At 37.7% G+C, this 19,444-nt stretch overlaps 1 protein-coding gene across 1 annotated transcript in view; it reads left to right on the forward strand.

Moving 5' to 3' along the window:
• NCKAP5 (NCK associated protein 5) overlaps window positions 1-19,444 on the forward strand; it is a 962,745-nt gene that overhangs the window by 349,223 nt on the left and 594,078 nt on the right. Inside the window, 1 exon segment of the mRNA XM_044242595.1 lies at window positions 1,649-1,722. Coding sequence (XP_044098530.1) covers window positions 1,649-1,722 — 74 coding nt within the window.

The following is a 19,444-nucleotide window of genomic DNA, read 5'->3' on the forward strand; positions in this document are numbered from 1 at the left end:
GACTAATGGTCTTTTTTATATAATTAACCTGAAGAAGAGTATTATTTAATAAGAATAAAACTCTTCAGCTAATTATCTGCAACAACCTTACACCATTAGAGAACAGCAGTTTTAGCTAGGTAAAGATATGGTGTACTGTTTAGCTTAATTGAAATATTATAGAAAGTTAAAAAAAAAAAAGAAAAAGAAAAAAAGGTAAATGGGTCGATCCACGTCCAGAAACTCAGGAAAGGACTTTTTCCAAAGTTTCAGCTCAATTCTTACTGTGTGTTTTCCACACTCCCCCATTATAAGGGATATACACTTATAGGAGCAAGCGATTATATACAGCACTCAATCAAAACAAATCAGAACGAATCAGTATTAATCAAATTTCCTGGTTTATCTCAAATCCATAAGAAACAAAACGATAACTTTCATGGGTACCTTTAACACTGAAACGATTGGACCCTAGTTCATCTAAGGCAGATGTACTAGAGACACAGGACTGTGGGCTGGATGTTCAAATAGAAAGTAGAAGAAGCATCGGGTTCAGGAGGAAATCAATCATGAAAAATTTTACACATTGTATTTTGCTCCATAATCAGCAACTGAAGCTATTGCATATGAACCTCATTTGCAGAAATCACTAATTTTAAAAAATTGTATTTAATAACCTATGGACTTCTATAAATCTAAGTTACAAGGGATTCCTTATGTTTCAGAAATGTTTCTTAAAAATACGGTTTGATTGGCAAAAATTTACACATTTAAAAAAATATACCTTGCTTTCATAGCTTCCTAGAAGCCAGGTTCTTTTTCTATAAGACAAAAACAAAAACAAAAACAAAAAACCCAAACCAAGCCAAACATAAAAACCCACAAACCCCCAAAAAACAAAGCTCAAAAAACACCCCCTCAAACAAAGTAGACTATGTTTTTATATAAGGAAATACAGGAAAATGGACACATTTCATCCATGTAAACAGTGTGCCCAGTGAATATATCAAGCATTTTATATAGCTCAAAAGTAGCATTTTTACTAGTAAGCAAATATCCTAAGATCACTGTAATCAAGACCTGTCTTGCCCATTTAATCTTATTTTCTAAAGTCAGCAGCAACACTGGCTTGTTCTCTTTCTTGCTTATTTATTTATCAATTTACCCCTCTGTTTATTTATTTATTTTGAGAGAGAGAGCTCACAAGCATGAGGCGGGCTGGGCAGAGGGAGAGAGAGAATCCTCAAGGAGACTCCCTGCTGAGCACAGAGCCCTCCGTGGGGCTTGATCCCAGGATCCTGAGATCATGACCTGAGCCAAAATCAAGAGTCAGCCACTTATGACTGAGCCATCCAGGTGCCCTTGGCTTGCTTATTTTTATATGGTAGAATATACAGACCACAATGTAGATAACTAGGAAATTTAGCTTTCTTCTGTGAATCAGAGGGTTTTCATGCTGACTCTATAGAACTTCCAGTTCTCTGTTTATAGAATGATCCAAGGACATCTCCAAGGAACTCTGTGTATTCATTACAGATACCCTGATTCCTAGAACTGAGAGGGACCAGGGATTATCTTGTCAAAAATCTTTCCTGTAAAGATAGATAGTCTGAATTCTGGTGACGATTGTAATGAGGCTTTATTTGTCTTTGTGTGTCTGCATATGCAGGAATACATGGACTCCAATAAATACATTGAGCATCTTCTAACTCAGCTCGAGGAACAACACAGAAATCTATGGAGGTGAGTGAAATGCATGCCTAGAACTCAGAACAGCCTTGATTATCTTCCTTGTTGATCACGGAGGCAGGGAGGGGAGTCGGCATACTTTCTCTTGCTCTTAGTGTCAAAACACCTTTGGAAGCAAGTCACCAGAGGCTCCTTAGGATCTTGTATTCCTTTAATCAAAGTAAAGCAACAGTGCCAGGAGTTGTCCTTGAGTCAAGGGCCTGCTCAGAGCCAGGAGGATGGTGGGAATCATAACACTTTGTCAAGGTCAAGAAATTAATTTGTCCAAAGCCACATAACTTTCATTGTGGAAACTAGAATCCAATTCTCTGACCCTTGCCTGCTTAAAGATTAAGACTTTTATGTAATTGAAAAGTTGAATACAGCTGCTTAAAATGTCTGCTTCTCTTCATATGAACGGAGAATATTTTAAGAACGCTGTTCTATAGGCCTCTCGTGTTTCATTTTTCGTTCTGTGTGGTGAGTTCTGATGCTCGGTGAAGAAAGGTATGGGAGAACATTGGTGCAGGTAAACTGGATAAAGAGGTTAATATCATAAAAGGCATATTCTCAAGTGTCTCGTTCCCTCAGGCCTCTCGGGAATTGAGGCTGATTGAAAGGATTGCGTTGTTATTTTCTTGATTGTTAGGGCCCCTGTGCTCATGCTCTGTGTCCATGCTCCAATGGGATCTGCTATTCCTTTTCCTAAATTACTATAGCTCCTGTTATTTGGAACAACTATGCTAGGGTTTAATTACATGATGGCTCACATTGTACCAGAATTGTTTAATGTAATTAGCTTTGTCTCCCCAGGGTCAGTAAGCCCCTGAAGGCCATTATTTCTTATTTCTTGGCAGCATGGAGGAGAGTACTCTCCATGTACCCAGACAGGGTGGGTAAAGATTTGCTAACCCTGTGGCTTTCTTGCCAACCTTATCCAAATGTATCACCATCAGTCTCTGTACCAGGCTAGGCTACCCCTTTTTCAGGCATCTTTTTTTTTTTTAATTTTTTTTTTAAAAGATTTTATTTATTTGACACAGAGAGAGAGATCACAAGTAGGCAGAGAGAGAGAGGGAAGTAGGCTCCCTGCTGAGCAGACAGCCCAACGTGGGGCTCGATTCCAGGACCCTGGGATGATGACCAGAGCTGAAGGCAGAGGCTTTAATCCACTGAGCCATCCAGGCGCCCCTTCAGGCATCTTATAACAAATCCTAATAACCCTGAAATCTGTCCTCTCTGAAGGATTGTAGTTCTTAGTCTTAGTGCCTAATAATTTCATTTGTTTTGTCCTTTGTATTAGTTTCCCTGCTAAAGAACAGATCTGTGCCTATAGTAGTAGACTCTCTATTTCTCTGTATGGAAAAAGTAGGGTATAACAAAAGTAAATAATTTTTAAGTCTGCTTCCTGCTAGCAGACATACAAGTTAATTTTATATACCTCTGTGTGATACTGTTAGATGTGTTTTTGAGAGCTATAAATGGTGCTGGTAAAGTTTTCTTTTGTAAACCAGTGTATTTTATTAATGAAAACAGCCACAATTTATTTATAGTTATGTATCATAGAACTCCTCCAAGGCGCTAAATATTATTTAAATGAATTATATAATTTACTTCCAACTCTTTATATAGAATATTTGGTTTTCCCTATCTTTTGAAAGAAAAAGTATACACAAAAAATGATGAATACCATCTGATGAGAGAAATTAGACTTTAATTTGGTTAGTAAGCATGTCTTATATACATCATTGGGGAGGAGTAGAGTTCCATGGGTCTTTGAACCAAAAAAACCTGCATGGAAAACAATGTTTTCCTTCTTTGATAAGGTAGCTAATAAAAATCTTTTGGTCTTCTTGGATTGGATTAAATGAAAATAAAATTTCAGGCATAGACTTAACCTAACATAAAGTAAGAGCTCAGAGCTTTGTGTGCTATCACTTCTATTTTCCTTCAGAAATAGAATTATTGCTGCTGAAGAAGCAAAGGCTTATACATAGTGGCAGAGGATCTAATAAAAAATCTTCATTTGAATAACAATAAAGGGCAATAATGACATTTGAATAGTCAGAAAAACTATCAGGGAGAAGACGGAAATGGGTCTTATTGAAAAGAAAATGAAAATCAATAATAGCAAATTTATACACTATTTATTGAATCATGAAATTATCCTTGATTATATTTTATAAACAGATCTTGGCTGACTTGAAGTGGTAGACTTTTTGATGGTTAGTACAATGTCATAACTGCAATTCTAGCCAAATTACTTTTGGGTGAAAGCTATGCCAGTGAGCCTACAGTGAGCAGTGTGGGGAAATTCTTACTGGTTATGATTAAATTTTTAAAGTACTTTCTTGAATTAGGGACAATCTATGATGTGTAGAGGCTTATAGGAATAGCATGTCATGTACTCAAGCACAATTGGATTGTCTGAAGTTAAATAAATGTCCCCATAAGACAGTATAAACTTTTTTTCTGATTTGTATTATGCCTTTGATTTGTAGTTGCTACAATTTTCATGGAGTGGGCTATTATCATTGCTACTGAGCTTAACTGATGGTCTTTCATTTATATTTCAACCTACATATAACTTAGATAAATCCTGAATCCTTAGATTTATAAAAATAATTTTATTCAGATTTTTAAAAACAATTTTATTTAATAATAAAATTATTAATTTTATTAATTTATGGCTACCATGTTTGAGGATTGATCAAATGCATGATAGACACATGGCATACAATTGCTACTTGCTTAATGATGAAAGACTGGGACCAATGAAGATTTGTTATAAGATAAGATACAAAAAATAAGTCTTTCCTTTTTTTCATGGAGGTGGCTACTACTCTTTAATAGGTTGTAGTTGTATCTTATAACATAAACATCTGCAGTGACACAAATACATTGTCCTAATTATACTCTTAGAATAACTGGTTATTTTGGTGCCTTGTTTAGTATTCTACTGAAATAGACCTATAATCTTTCTCTGGTTTTCAAATTGCAAAGGAATTTGAAGTTCAAATATAGCTATCTAGCAATGAGCAGTCATTTAGCTCAAAAAATACTTTTTGACACCAACAGAAAACTCTCATGTGAATTCATCTGAATAGGTAGAGTCAGAATCTTTAAAACCTAGTGTAGTAGGACTTGAGCACAAGTCTGGGTGGGTCTTCTTTGCTCAGTATCTCCCTGTTTGATGAAAAAGAAACATTCCCAGTAACAACTAGTTTGCTAGTAGTTGTTGAAATGGGAGGCTAAATTTCTTTATGTTCATATGTTTTAATGTGTATAGTTAAGAATAGGAGAAAAAGGCTCTTTTATACCTAATACTTTTTATATCATCTGCTACCATTTCTGATTTGGCTAAATATATCTGACTGACAAGAGAGATTGTAAAAAAACAGCTACTGAAAAAATCTTTCTTCTAACATTTGATAGAAATTTTTATCCATTCACGGCTTTGGATTAAGAGTTTAGAACAAACACAAACAGTTGGAAGATACGCACTGAATTCATGAATATTTATGGTGTTAATGACTCTTCCATATCACATGTGAAATTAAGTGTGAAAAATGGAAGTGGCATAATACTATAGAAATGGAAAGAAGACTGTGAGTTTGGAGCCTTGGACTCTTGGCCTGGCCTCCCCAAACTGGCCACAGGGATATCATCTCTGGAATGAGTTTCCTTTTCTGTAAAAAGAAGCTATCAGTAAAGCTAGTATTTAAGTTTCCTGAACACTGGGATTATTTGAAACCCATGATGGTTAAGATAAAACATTTCTATAACATGTACAAATACATGTTTAATCTTATTTTTCTCTAATTATGCAGCTGGATCATTTTGTAGTATTTAATGCATGTATCATAGAAAGCTTCCAAGAACATAAGTAGAAACCACTAAAATAGCAAAGATACTTAACAGCTGGCTAATAACTCAACCAGACAATATCCAAGTGTTCATTTCAGATTTTCATAGCTTGAATTGGAGACAGTGTTATTGATAGGCTGTACATAAAGAATAAGGTCTACATGGCCAAAATTAAATGACAAGATCTACTGAATACATAGTGCCAACTACTAGCCCACAAATCCCAGATCAGAGTCCCATTTGAAAAAGCTAGGGATTTCAGTCAAGGCACTATTGACATTTGGGGCCAGACCATTCTTTACCCTGGGGGATGGGAATAAGGTTGTCTTGTGCATTTTAGGTTGTTTAACATTATCCGATCCACCACATTCCAGTACCAAACCCTCTGTTGGGACAACCAAAAATGTCTCCAGACATTTTCCACATGTTCCCTAGAAGTCAGAATCCTCTTTCCTCTCTGCTGAAGACAGTAATCTAAATGATCTATGAGCATTTTCTTAAGCACATTCCAAGAAAAATGAATACCCTGGGTAGCTGTTACAGATTTTTTTTTTTTTCAAATCAGTTACCCTGTGGTCAAATTTGAGATATTCTAGGAAAACCCAACTTTTAAAATGTTTGAATTCTAGAACTTCACGGAGTCATTTAAATGGCTAACATGTGCTATGAATATCAAATATGGGATATAAAATAAAACTTTGACTTCTTAAAAAAAAAAATCCCATCTTTCTTGCAGCATCTAGTCTGACTAAAGTTCCAAAGAGTGCATTTTGAGAAATAGTGATCTCTCCAGTTCAATAATGGAATATACAAAAACGTGGTTGTAACTATTTCTTCTCTCTTCCTTTACCTCACTGGTACTAGGGTGGGTACTATAACTAAAGATCAGCTAATGGTTAGGAATCCAGGTTTTTAGTAAAAGGGGAATGTAAACATAGGAAAAGACAATTTCTAGTTCAGCACCATTTTCCTGAGTGGCAGTCTACACCTCAGCAACAAATTCCAAGTATCTGAACAACTATTGATTACAAGCTATGTTGACCCGAGTAAAGCATTTAACGTCTTCTTCCTCAAGGGGAAACGTGATGGTTTCCTACAACCTCAAAGGGAATAAGATGCCTAATTAAAAACCATGGATAGGTCCTTGTTGATATAAGAGCCCCTAAGGCCTACCCCTTACAACAGTAAAGTTATAATTTTAGTGTATCCAAACTTCAAGAAGCCGGTGTTGAATTATAATTGACATAAAAGGTTACTCGTCTCAGGTACACAACATAGTGTTTCAACAAATCTGTACATTGCAAAAGGCTCACCACCATAAGGATAGTTACCACTGGTCACCACACATTATTACAATGTTAATGACTATAATCCCTATGCTGTATTTATATACCCTGACTTAGATAGTTTATAAATGAACTTTGTACCTCTTGATCCCTTTAACCTTTTCACCCATCTCCCATCCCTTCTGACAGTCACCATCTTGTTCTCTGTAGGAGGCTGTTTCCAAACTGTTTCGTTTGTTTCATTTTTTAGATTCTACGCAGAAGGAAAATTATATGGTATTCATTTTCCTCTGACTTCTCAGTTAGCATACTGCCCTCTAGGTTCACCCATGTTTGGAACAAATGGCAAGATTTCATTATTTTTCTGTGGCTAAATAATATTTCATAGTGTATCTGTGTATGTATGTGTATGTGTCTGTGTAAAATCATATATTATTTATCAATGGACACTTAGGGAAGCTTCCATATTTACTGTTATAAATAATGCTGCAATAAACATAGGGGTGCATATATCTTTTTAAATTAGCATTTTTGTTTTTCTTGGGTAAATGAAATTCCAGTACCCAATAGTAGAATTACTGGATCATATGGTATTTCTATTTTTAATTGTTTTGAGGAACCTCTATACTGTTTTCCACTGTTTGTACCAATTTATATTCCTACCAATAGTTTACAAGGGTTTCCATTTCCCCACATTTTCACCAAAATTTGTTATTTCCTTTTGGTTTTAGCTGTTCTGACAGGTATAAGGTGATATCTCATTATGGTTTTGATTTGCATTTCCTTGATGATGAGTGATACAGAGCATTTTCTCATGTGTCTGTTGGCCATCTATATGTCTTCTTTGGAAAAATTTCCGTTTAGATTCTCTGCCTATGTTTAATCAAATTATTTGGGGTGTTGTTGTTTTTTTTGATGTTGAATTGTATAAGTATTTTTAAAGTATATTTTGGATATTAACCCAGTATCTTATATATCATTTGCAAATATCTTCTATTCAGTGGGTCATTCTTTGTTTTGTGGATGGTTCCTTTGTGGTACAACAGCTTTGTAGTTTGGTCAACTCCCAGTAGTTGATTTTTCTTTTGTTCCCCTTGCAGGAAGAGGCATAATCATAAAAATGTTGCTAAGAATGGTGTCCAAGAGACTACTGCCTATGTTTTCTTAGGAGAGTTTTAGAACTTCAGGTCTCAGATTTAGGTCCTCAAACCATTTTGAGTTTATTTTTGTGTATGGTGTAAGAAAGTGGTTCACTTTCATTCTTTTGCCTGTAGCTGTCCAGTTTTTCCAACATCATTTATTGAAGAGATTGTATATTCTTGCTATCTTTGTCATAGATTAATTGCCCATAAATACGTGGGTTTACTTCTGAGATCTCTATCCTCTTCCATTGATCCATCTGTCTGCTTTGTGCCAGTACCATATTTTTTTGATTACTACAACTCTATAGTGTATCTTGAAATCTGAGAGTGGGCTACTTCCAGCTTTGTCATTTCTGAAGATTGCTTTGGCGATTCGGGGTATTTTTGTGTTTCCAAAATTCTTTAAAATACACTTTTGCGTCCTGGCTTATCTGTGATTCTTATTCTAAGGAAAGAGGTAAGGGGAAAAATGGACAAAAATATTTTATTTCCATGATTCAAAATGCTGCTTATCTAAGAGTGAACAATGAAATGAAATGATCCACCTTGCAAATGTTCGTGTTTTCCATAATTTCAATATATTTACACATTTTGGCAGCAGATGGGGGGCGCGGGCAGAAGTAATTGGCACGACTGCCTAAAATTCATCTCAGTTCTAATCTTGGTTTCAATAAAATGTGAGTGATATTAAAACTGCTTACTGAGAGGCTGGATGCCCTTACTCTGTCTAACCCTGGGAAAAGAAAAGTCGTTTCTTCGTGCGTTATCTAAAAATCTTCTTCGAGTTGTAAAATAGAATTAAGAAGCAGAAGCACATATGCCCTGAGGAAAGTCAAGCCCAGGGATCCCGAAGATTTACCCTCTATGTATCTCGGATTTTCGAATCAAATTATCCAGCCATCGTAAGAATTAGCACATCCCTACCCTCATGGGGTTAATTTATGTAGACTAAGGAGATGCCAAGTATTAAACAGGTTGCTTTTGCTGTAATCATAGACTTCCACTGGGAGATCTTAATTGGCTACAAGTCAGACTGCTCTGCATGAATTCTTAATGGTGGACACCAAATAAAATAAGAACTGTGATTTGTTTTCTAAATCCCTTCAGGAGAAAAAGAGGCTATCTCTGGGGAATAGAATGTGTAGCAAACAGAGAGAGCTCAGTGCTCTGTAATAGCAATAAACACTCTGAAAGCAAACCTCATGCTAATGCCAACTCAATAAGAGCACATGGTCTCCCAGCTCTGCACCTCTGTCTCACTCTGCCGGGGTCAAAGGAGATGGGGGCTAGCACGCTTTACATCATCTTCCCCTCCTCTCAACCCTTGGGCTGGATTTCTAAATCATAGCTGGATTCTAGGGCAAGTGTAAGCACAAGGGCCACCCTGGAAACCCATCAATGTCACTTCTCAATTACCCACCAGGGGTTGTTTGAGAGATGCAGACAGTCTCAAAACCCCTGCCAAGATAAGAGTGTTGCCTCTAAGTCATGCCCTCTGCCCAGCATAAGGGAGAATAAATCAGAGCTCTGGAAACTGGGTATTGCCACATGCTTCAACAGTTAGGTCATCCCTGGACCGTGTGCAGGGGGGCTGGTGGGCTGATCCGTATTCCAGAGGATGCTTACTGTAGCCTGATGCTGCTGCTTTAGAGGAACAAGGAAGCATTTAGGTGTCTTAGAGCTCTGAATCCCTGGGTGGAGTGGCATGCTTGTCTTTAAGGTGACTTTTGTTCAGTAGCAGGAAGGTCTAACTGAACTAAGCCCAGAAATTTATCTGGATTGACTGAACTGGAAGATCTCTCAGGTTTGTAATCAACCTTGTACCTGAGGATTCATCCATATGATAGTTTATTCAGGGGACATATGCATTCTGCATGTCTAACTACTTAGGGAGATGCCTGCTATTTGAACTCAGGTCTTGGGACGCCTGGGTGGCTCAGTTGGTTAAGCAGCTGCCTTCGGCTCAGGTCATGATCCCAGTGTCCTGGGATCGAGTCCCACACCGGGCTCCTTGCTCGGCGGGGAGCCTGCTTCTCCCTCTGCCTCTGCTTCTGCCTGCCACTCTGTCTGCCTGTGCTCGCTCTCTCCCTCTCTCTCTCTGATAAATAAATAAAATCTTGAACTCAGGTCTTCTGGGGCGAGGAGGCATCAACAATGCCAGAGTAAAACTCTACATTCATTTTATATACATGATCTCCCCTTTAAAATCAAATTCATCCACCCTTTAAATTAAAGGATGATGCTAACCCAAAGGTATATTTAGGTCCTGACCTAATAAATATTTTAAATAGACTCTCTAAAACCTTATGGGTCTCATCCCTTTCTCTTCACTCCAAATGGTGTTTGAAAAAAAAATTCAGTTATATTTGTAAAAATCCTTCTGTGGGGCTAGTTGGAGGAATCTATAAAACAAGTTTTAGGAGATTGTATTTCAGAAATCCAGATGACTCCTGAGGAGGGGCAGATCTGAAGGCCTGAGGGCAAAGGAAGAATCAGTTTCTGAATCGATGTGATTTGAACTGCCTCTAAGACTTTTGAGTATAACTGTATGTAAGATGATGAGAAATTCAGCTTGGGAGCTTTTTATAGTTAATAAAGCACAGCATAGATGAAGGCATTAGATCAACCTACAAAGATATACAATTGCCCCCTAAGATAACTGGGGATGCATCCCTACTTTAAAGATGGATTTATTATTGCTGCCGTGGGAAGCTTGAGTTGAATCATGTTGTACAAGCAGGTCCCTGGATGCCTTGAAAATAATTCTACTTCTCGCTTAAACAGGCTTATGTCCTTCAAGAAAATCCCCCCAAATATTTTAATGTCAATCAGATTTGGGGGTCATCCAGAGATATTTACCCCTATTTAATCTGGAAACATTGGGCTTCAAACACATTTGCTGTTTTTAGGTCCATGTTTATCTTAATAGGATGGCCAGGAAACTAATATGATTTATTTATCTGAAATTAAAATAAAGAGCCTCAAGCGAGAGACGTTTTGTAGATTTATTTAGAGTAATAAAGATCCCAAATATTCCCTACTAAGTTGAAAGTAGAAAAACTCCAGCAGGCAACAATATAAATGACCCATTCAATACAAACACATGTGTCGAGGCTGAAGTATACCCACAGTAAGAAATGATAAAGTGCCTCTTTCTGCAGAAGGAAGGCTGAAATGGGTAATTTACCCTGACCTTCTATTTAATTTTAGTTTTAATGGAAAAAAATCACTAACTTGTTAGTGTTTGAGCATACTTGTATTTTTGTTTGTTTATTTTTTAAGAAATTGATTATTAGGATATAACTCTATGTATTTCTATATGGGCAACTCTGGAGTTGAAATGGGTGATTTTTTTTTTTCTTTTTCTTTTTCATTTGCTTACCGCCTCCCCCATTCTTTTTGACCTTCTGTATTTATTTTTTAAAATATTTATTTATTTGAGGGAAACAGAGAGAGAGAGAGAGAGCACAGAAGGTGAAGACAGAGGGAGAGAGAGAATCTCTAGCAGATTCCATGCTCAGCACGGAGCCCTATGCAGGGCTCTATCTCAGGACTCTGCAGTCATGACCTGAGTTGAAATTGAGAGCTGACCTCTTCACCAACTGAGCCACCCAGGTGCCCCATTGACCTTCTGTAGTTAGAGGCCTGGCAGCAAGCAGGAAGTTCTAGTACCCCAACTCTACCTTCCAATTCTGAGGAAGAGAGGCTGTCTGGGCCTCTTTGAAAAGAGGAAATACAAACTGTAATTTTTTTTTCCTCTTAGAGGTTGAAACTATAGCACATTGAATACTTTTGAATTACAAATTAGACCTCATACATAAACCAACAAAGAGCTGAGGATGGAAATGCACCCTGGAATCAAAGAATCAGAAATAGGTTGAAATTGTTAAGTAGTTGGTAGAAGCATACTCTTGGTATCTCAGGGCAGAGAGAACATCTAAGATGCAAGCATCTGTCACAGGGTTGGTCAAAGTTGGCCACCTCTTGCTGGTTTCATGGCCCAGGAGCCCTCTGGAGATTGCTTTTCGGGAACCTGACTGATTTGATGCTCTAGCATTCACTCTTTACTAAATGCTCACTGACTAAGTATTGTACATTTACTTTCTGTGGAGATAATCCTAGATTTTCACTGGCTGTCACCATGTGCCTGAGAAAGAAAGACCATTTCAGCTCTCAATTCTGCATTACTTCCATTCTTCATTAACTCAGTTTTACTAGAAGGGTGATCCCTCACTTAGACCCTAGGGATGCTCTGGTTTTTATTCCCGCCCAGTCCAATTAAGGAAGACAATGCTTCAGTAGAATATTCTAGACATGGAACACCCTGAATGACCACTGTACTGGTTCCACTCAGGTAGTACTCATTCACACGTGCTTATTGTCTCACTTTCTCGTGAGGGCCAGTCATATTCCTAGGGTCTGTGGCCTGTAGAACCAGGTCTTCTCCTTCCTCCTGTCTCTCATAGCACTTAACTTAAGACTTAACACTTCAAACATGAAGCTTCATTTACATCAAAACCAAAGGGACCATTGGAAGTGTTTTAGTCAGCTCTGTAACTTAGCAACTTAGCACATTATTGATAGTCACATTGCTTTTCTAGCCATGGAAGGGATTAGTGATGATTTAAGAAGAGAAATTACTAAGGGCTTATGTGTTCATTAGGGATGAGCTCAGCTCTGTTTCTAAGTCCAGGTAAGAAAAAAAGTCAAGAAGTCTACTAAAATGTCATCCGGATCTATGGTGTACAGAGGTTAAAGGGGGCACACATTTTAAAGACAGATACTCTTGGAAAGTTAAAGAAGGGGACACAGTAGATGGGAATGTATTGTTAGTGATAGATATTGGGAAGGGTGCTTGCTTCACTAGACATTTATTTTATGCTTCTTTCAAGATGCAATCATATTGTGAGAAGTTTTAAGTTATGTTATGTCTGTGTGATGGGTGCACAGCCTGGGAAGGGCTCTAAATTGGTATTTCTGCCCCCAATTTTACTCCCTTTAGCTACCAACCGCATCTTGAGCTACAGATGACCTTATCAATAGAAGCAATGGAAGAATGTCTTGTTGTTTTGAAAGAAAAGAATTAAGAGACCAGGAGGGGTTAAAAAAAAAATCCATGATAAAAATCAATACCTGAAATAGCAAGCATTTATTTCTTTTCCACCTTGTGTAAAATGAGTTATAGAAAAATGTTTAGACTCATTGAGTCACTTTTAGAAACAGAATCAGAACTTGATCTGCAAGGCTAGAAATGGGGTGTTTGCAGAGAAGGTTGTTAAGCATTTCATTAGGAGAGACAGACCCTTTGAAGTCAGAGTGGAGTTCAGCATAAGTCAGAGTGACATAGGCTGCCTGACCGAGGGTGAATTTGCAAAGGATTCATGGCAGGGAGAACGGTGGGGGGAAATAAGGGAAGGTACCAAAAGAGAACAACTGACAACTAAAAGGAAATTGCCGTTTTCTTAGCTAAATGCTTTGGATAATGTAATTAAAAATGAAGGGCACGCTCTGTTCCAAAATATGACCGAGGCCTACTCTTGCTGGGGCTGGCATTTGGGGGCTCAGCAGTACAATCAGGGTCTCTGTTCAGATGGTTTGCTGACTGTGCTGTACTGTTAGCACATTCCTGGTTCGTTGCTTGCAGTGTGCTGTTTAGGTCTTGAGGCTGCCCCTTGCTGTGTGGTCCTGAGACGGTCATTTAGGCATTTGGGGCCCGGGTTTCCCATTGGTATGACAAAGGGTAAAATAAGTGATTTCAGCGGGCCTTTCTTAAAAATCCAAAATCTGTAATTCTTACCCATTACCCTGGCCAACTGAAAGGCTAGGAGATGAGGTTGGGAGAGAAGCGAAGATGCATAGAATTGCTGAGGGCAAAGTGACCGTTTTTCTTCCTGATAGCAGGCGGCAAATGATTTTTATGGACCTCCTTTTCTTTCAGCTCTAATTCTTGGGCTGCGTTTTGGCATAGAAGCTTCCAAAGGTAATAAAACAGCATGCTGGCAGACCCAGGGCACCAGAGCAGGGTCAGAGTCTGTGACTACTTTCAAAAGGTTTTTCAGGAAATTGTCCTGTTGAATAATGTTTGAGTTTCCACAGAGGCTATGAGCACAGCATGGTATTAAAAAAAAGTCAATTGCGCAATATTAAAATTTTAAAAAAAAAGCAACTCTGGGGTTATGGTCCCTATTAAGAGAAATCGAGTTGTCTTATGATGCCTCTTCAGTATTCCCTGGAGATTCACAGACTCACTGGCTCACTGAAAGCCAGAATGTGTATTTACCTGGATTTATTCATTTGTACTGTCTAATTGATTTTTCCTGTATCTTTGCTTTGGAAATGAAGATATAAATGAGGCCAGTTACAGAAAGCCACTCTAAAAGAGAAATTCTTTGGATCAGATACACAATTTAGGACATCAGCCTTTGGGGCCATTTGTTACCAAGATGATGTAATTTAAAATGTACCCAAAGTCACATCTATCCAAAACTATTTCTCCCATTGGACTGCTGAGAATTCTCATGCTTGAAATAAAGGAAATTGGGTATCCAGAAAATCACCCCTGAAATCTGTACTTGCTACCTGATGAGCATCCAAACATTACTCTCCTGGTTCCTCATAGAATCTCACCAAGGATTCGATTGCCATATTAGATACATGTGGAAATCAGAGTCCTGGAAGTTTTTTAGTGAAGTCAAGCATATTTATTTCCTTACTATTTACTATTGAGTTGTAATTGACATACAACCTTATATTAGTTTCAAGTGTGAAACAGAGTGATTTGATACTTTTATACATTATGACGTGATCACTAAGGTAGGTCTACTTATTATCTGTCATCATACAAAGTTATTAGAATATTACTGACTTTATTCCTCAAGCTGAACATTACTTTCCATGACTTATTTCATAACTGAAAGTTTGTACCACCTGTTCCCTTCCACCAACTTCATCTTTACCTTGAAGCCTTCGCCCTTCTGGTGAACACCAGTTTGTTTTCTGTATTTGTGAGTGTGAGTGTGTTTTCTGTTTTGGTTTATTCATTTGTTTTGTTTTGTTTCATTTTCAGATTCTATGGTAAGTGAGATTATATGGTATGTGGCTTTTTCCATCTGACTTATTTCACTTAGCATAATGCTCTTTAGGTCCAGCCATGTTGTCACCAGTGGCAAGGCCTCATTCTTCTTTATGGTTAAGTAATATTCCATAGTGAATATATATGAATATATAGCTAATGTATCCATTCATCCATCAGTAGACCCTTAGGTTGCCTCTGTATCTTGGCTATTGTAACTAATGCTTCAGTGAACATAGGGATAAATAAATCTTTTCAAGCCAATGTTTTCATTTTCTTCAGATAGATACCCAGAAGTTGAATGGGAAGGAGAAAGTGCTATTGGAAATGGTATGGTATAAATCTAAATATTTCTAAATCTAGCCACACATGTCCCTACCGACCCTGGCCTCCTTTTTACTGATCATTCCTGTTACACACACTCTCCCTTGTTGTTCACGTCTCCATTTCAGACAAGTTGCACCCATCCTTCAAAGTACAGCTTAGATCTTCTTCACCTATAACTCCTCATGTGGATTCCTTAGGCTGCCTGGGCTCCATTATTGTTTCCAACTGCCCCCCTCCACCCCTTAACTTGGGACTATACCACCCATGTACACATAATGATTTACATCTTATAAAAACTCCTGAGTTATTCCATGTACAAATATTTCCAGCACCTGGCTTTCCACTTCTGTTATTTATTAAATGGCGAATAGCTTAGGTTGAACATAATAAGTATTCAGCTAACACATACTAACGGATTCTCTTGAACAGAGCAATTAGAATTCCTGTGTGGTATTCTTGCTGCACTGTATCAAGAATATTTATTTCAGATGTCATTTGGGAACCTTACCAACCAGCGAATGTTCAGAAGACCAGTGACTAGAATGGTATGTTGTGAAAAATAAATTAATCTTGGTGGAAGGAATTAGCGATGCTGACAAATAGAAAACTAAGAGGTAGACCTATAATTGTTTGAAAACTCCAGTGACTTGTCTTATGGAGAAAGGATTCACCACATCCTGAGATAATCATGAGAACAGAACTGGTTACCTAGCTGTTGAAATGAGAATCTGAGAATTGGCAACTCAGCACTAGAAGGGAATGTTCTGACACTTTGAGCCTCTAGTGGGGAAGAGGATGTTCTTGAGATGGTGAGCTTTGTACCACAGCAGGCGTCAAAGGAGATGCTGGGGGACCATCCTTTTGATGGAAGGAGGCCAGCCACCCCTTCATGCCTGTAACTCATCGTCTGTCCCTGATGTTCTACTTGTAAAGAATATTTTCTCTTCTGTGTACAATCCCTTTTTAAAAGCTGAAGACCCATTTCCATGTTTGGCCTCAGTGTTCACTTTTCCAAAAGAAAGTGATGTAGGTTCTTCCTTGGCTCCTCGTACAACTCACTTTTCAGACCCCAATTAATCATGGCCACCTGCTGGACTTATTCTAGGTTGTCAATTTTCCTCTTAACATGTGGGACTTTAATATAAACATAACATATTTTATTATGACCAGATTACAAGTCTAGTTTCAGTCATCCTTTGAGAGAGGGTTGTTATTCTAACTTTATGATTCCCCCCGCCCCGTGGTACTAATTGTTAATAACCTTTAGGCAAAATACCTAAAATTCCAGTATTGCATCATGCATATCCAATTACTCTCTTGCCGACTCAAAGAATATAAATCATTATTTCAAGAAAGGGCAAAGAGTGTTTTAAATTTAGAAAATCCATTCTCTTTTCCTTCACTGTTCCTTTATTCCCTGATTCTTTTAAATTACCATGTCCTGCTTCACATTTTCATTTTTCCAATGCCAAGGCTTTATTTATGGTTAAGAGGTCAGAGCACAATTAATAATTACAAGTAAATTAGGTCATTCCTGACATTGGTGGAACTTTTATTGGCCAATTACTCTGGCCTTCAGATGACAGAAGGAAGTAAGTTTCAGATCATCACTGAAATGAACAATTATTAATTTAACAGTTAAAAATCCCAAGGTTGAGTAAGGATTATCAGGGAGGATAATGCTAGAAAGAAGAAACAAAGCTCATGGGAAAGTATTTACTGAGAGTACATTAAAGTGAATGGATCTACCAGGTTTTGTTTTTTTTTTTATACTGGAGACAGAGATTAAAGCAGAGTGCTGTAGATGTTTCTCATGGTTTGGATTTAGATTTTTCTAGTTTCACCATATTATGACAGTGGTATGTGCATTTCACAAAAAGAAGATAGTGCTTTCTGAAGATACACTATGTTGAAAGTTTCAGATCATTTATTTTAGATATTCAGTTCCACTGCCCCTTTGTGTGGCCCCCCTTCCCAGTCATACTAGCTCTCTCCCACCCAAATCTCTGACAGATTTATTTCTGGCCCATTTACTATGTTAGTAAGCAAGTTTATTTTTCTGGCTCAACGCTAAGCCATTGTTAGAGAAGTTCCATTTCCAGGCAGTTTTAAAGTAGAACGATTATCTTCCTCCTCATAATGTTAAAGTTAATATTTGAAAACCATTTTCAAGTTTGGATAACAGTTGAAAAATGATTGTGTGAAGTTTGCATTCATCTTTGTCACAATGGTAAAGATTTTGCAATAAATACCATGTTGATTATTTTTCCTGTCAAATGGCTGCTAGACATTAGAGTAAATTAATTAGCTGAGACTGTTGTCCGATGTGGATATCCCGATATTATCAAAGAAGAAGGCATGAGCTGAGGTTGGGTAAAGGCAAAAGCTGATTCACTTGTCAAGTGGGAACATTTGGAAAGGGTCAGTTAGGGTGGCCTGGGAAAAATCATTTTGAAAACAAGATAGGTATATATGACATTGGATTTCACATTTATGAGCCAAGGGATCTTCTTTTTTCCTAAGGAACATGCAGTTCAATTCATTTTATAATGGGCTGGAAGTGGAAGTGTTCTAGATGTAGGGATACTATATGGCCACCCTATAATGCAGTGAGAAGGTATATTTGAATAGCTGTGTGGATGTTTGCATGTCTTAATGGGAAAACCACAAAAAGGTCAGAGGTTCAAAATGTCTGGAAGGTTTCCTGCTTTTCATTTTGAGCAAAACAGAGACGAAAGTGTGGATAAATCCTTAGGAAAACTTTCTCATGGAGTTTCCAAGACCTGCTTCTTCATGTAAAGTTGGAATGTAAAAATACCCTATATACTTCTGTTTGGGAACAAGATGCTTGAGACATAGTTGACTTGCTGAATATATTGTCAAAGATGGGTTTCTTGAATGTCCATCTTCTATTCACAAACCTGGTACTTTCGCATGGCATCCAAAATACTGGAGGTTTGTACAAATGGAAGCAAAATTTGTGGAGGAATATCCTGTCCCTTTGCCATCTCTGTCTTTGGTGGAGCTGGCAAGCAGGGCATCTTTGATATGAACTTCAAACATTCACAACATGACCCAAACATGACATTTTTTCTTATTAACTATCATGGGCCTGTCATTAATTTATACAAGCCACTTAACATCTGTTTGTATTTCTAACCTCTCCCACCTCTTGTTGGGTAATAAGTTCCATAAATTTAATCCCTACTTTGTGGAATAGGACTTCCATTCATTTGGCTTAAACACACACCAGCTTCAAGTGGTGACCTCTCTTTTAGACATTTGAGGGTTTAATGAATAATTCCATTTCACACTATGCCTATTACTTTGAACCTTATAGATATGTCCCTTTGTTTCTGACACAGAATGCTCACAGAAAAACCATGAGAGTAACTTCAGAATCATGTTTGTTTTCCTGACTCTTTTATCTTTTAAAGCAACAAACACATTCAGTGTTAGGATAGGAATTCTAGTCTTGAGTCTGCCACTCTGTAACCACAGGTAGGTCATTTGGCCACTGGACTTTCATCTGTAAAGCAGGAATCTGAGCTAAAATTTCTTCTCAGCTCTATGAGCTTTTGAATTTGTGACTAGATAGGAAAACACAGAGCTTGCACTGAATGATTTCTGAAACAAAATTAAAATCAAATAGCCATTTAAAAATTTTAATATTTGGAGGAAGGAATAATGGAAAAGTTTTTAAATATAGATACATTGAGGAATGAGACCTTGTAAAATGTGCCACTGAACTCGGCAGTAGAAAAACAAAGCTCCTTTTTCCTTTTTTAAACATACTGCCCCTCTGCCCACTCCAAATGGTCTCTACATGGTCCATATTTTCATAGCTATACATGATATTCCATTATTTTGTTATTCGTTATACCATCCAACTTTTTATTCCTCTTCTTTTAAAAATCTCAGTTACAGGGGCATCTCCTCTGAAAAGCAGCTCCTGATTCTGTGCTCCAAATGGGATGCTCCATGTTCTGTAGTCCCACAAAATCTGGCATGCGAATGCAGTGCAGAACTTTTTTCATTCTGAT

The sequence above is a fragment of the Neovison vison genome, chromosome 3 (genome assembly GCF_020171115.1).
Source record: "Neovison vison isolate M4711 chromosome 3, ASM_NN_V1, whole genome shotgun sequence".
NCBI lineage: Eukaryota > Metazoa > Chordata > Mammalia > Carnivora > Mustelidae > Neogale > Neogale vison.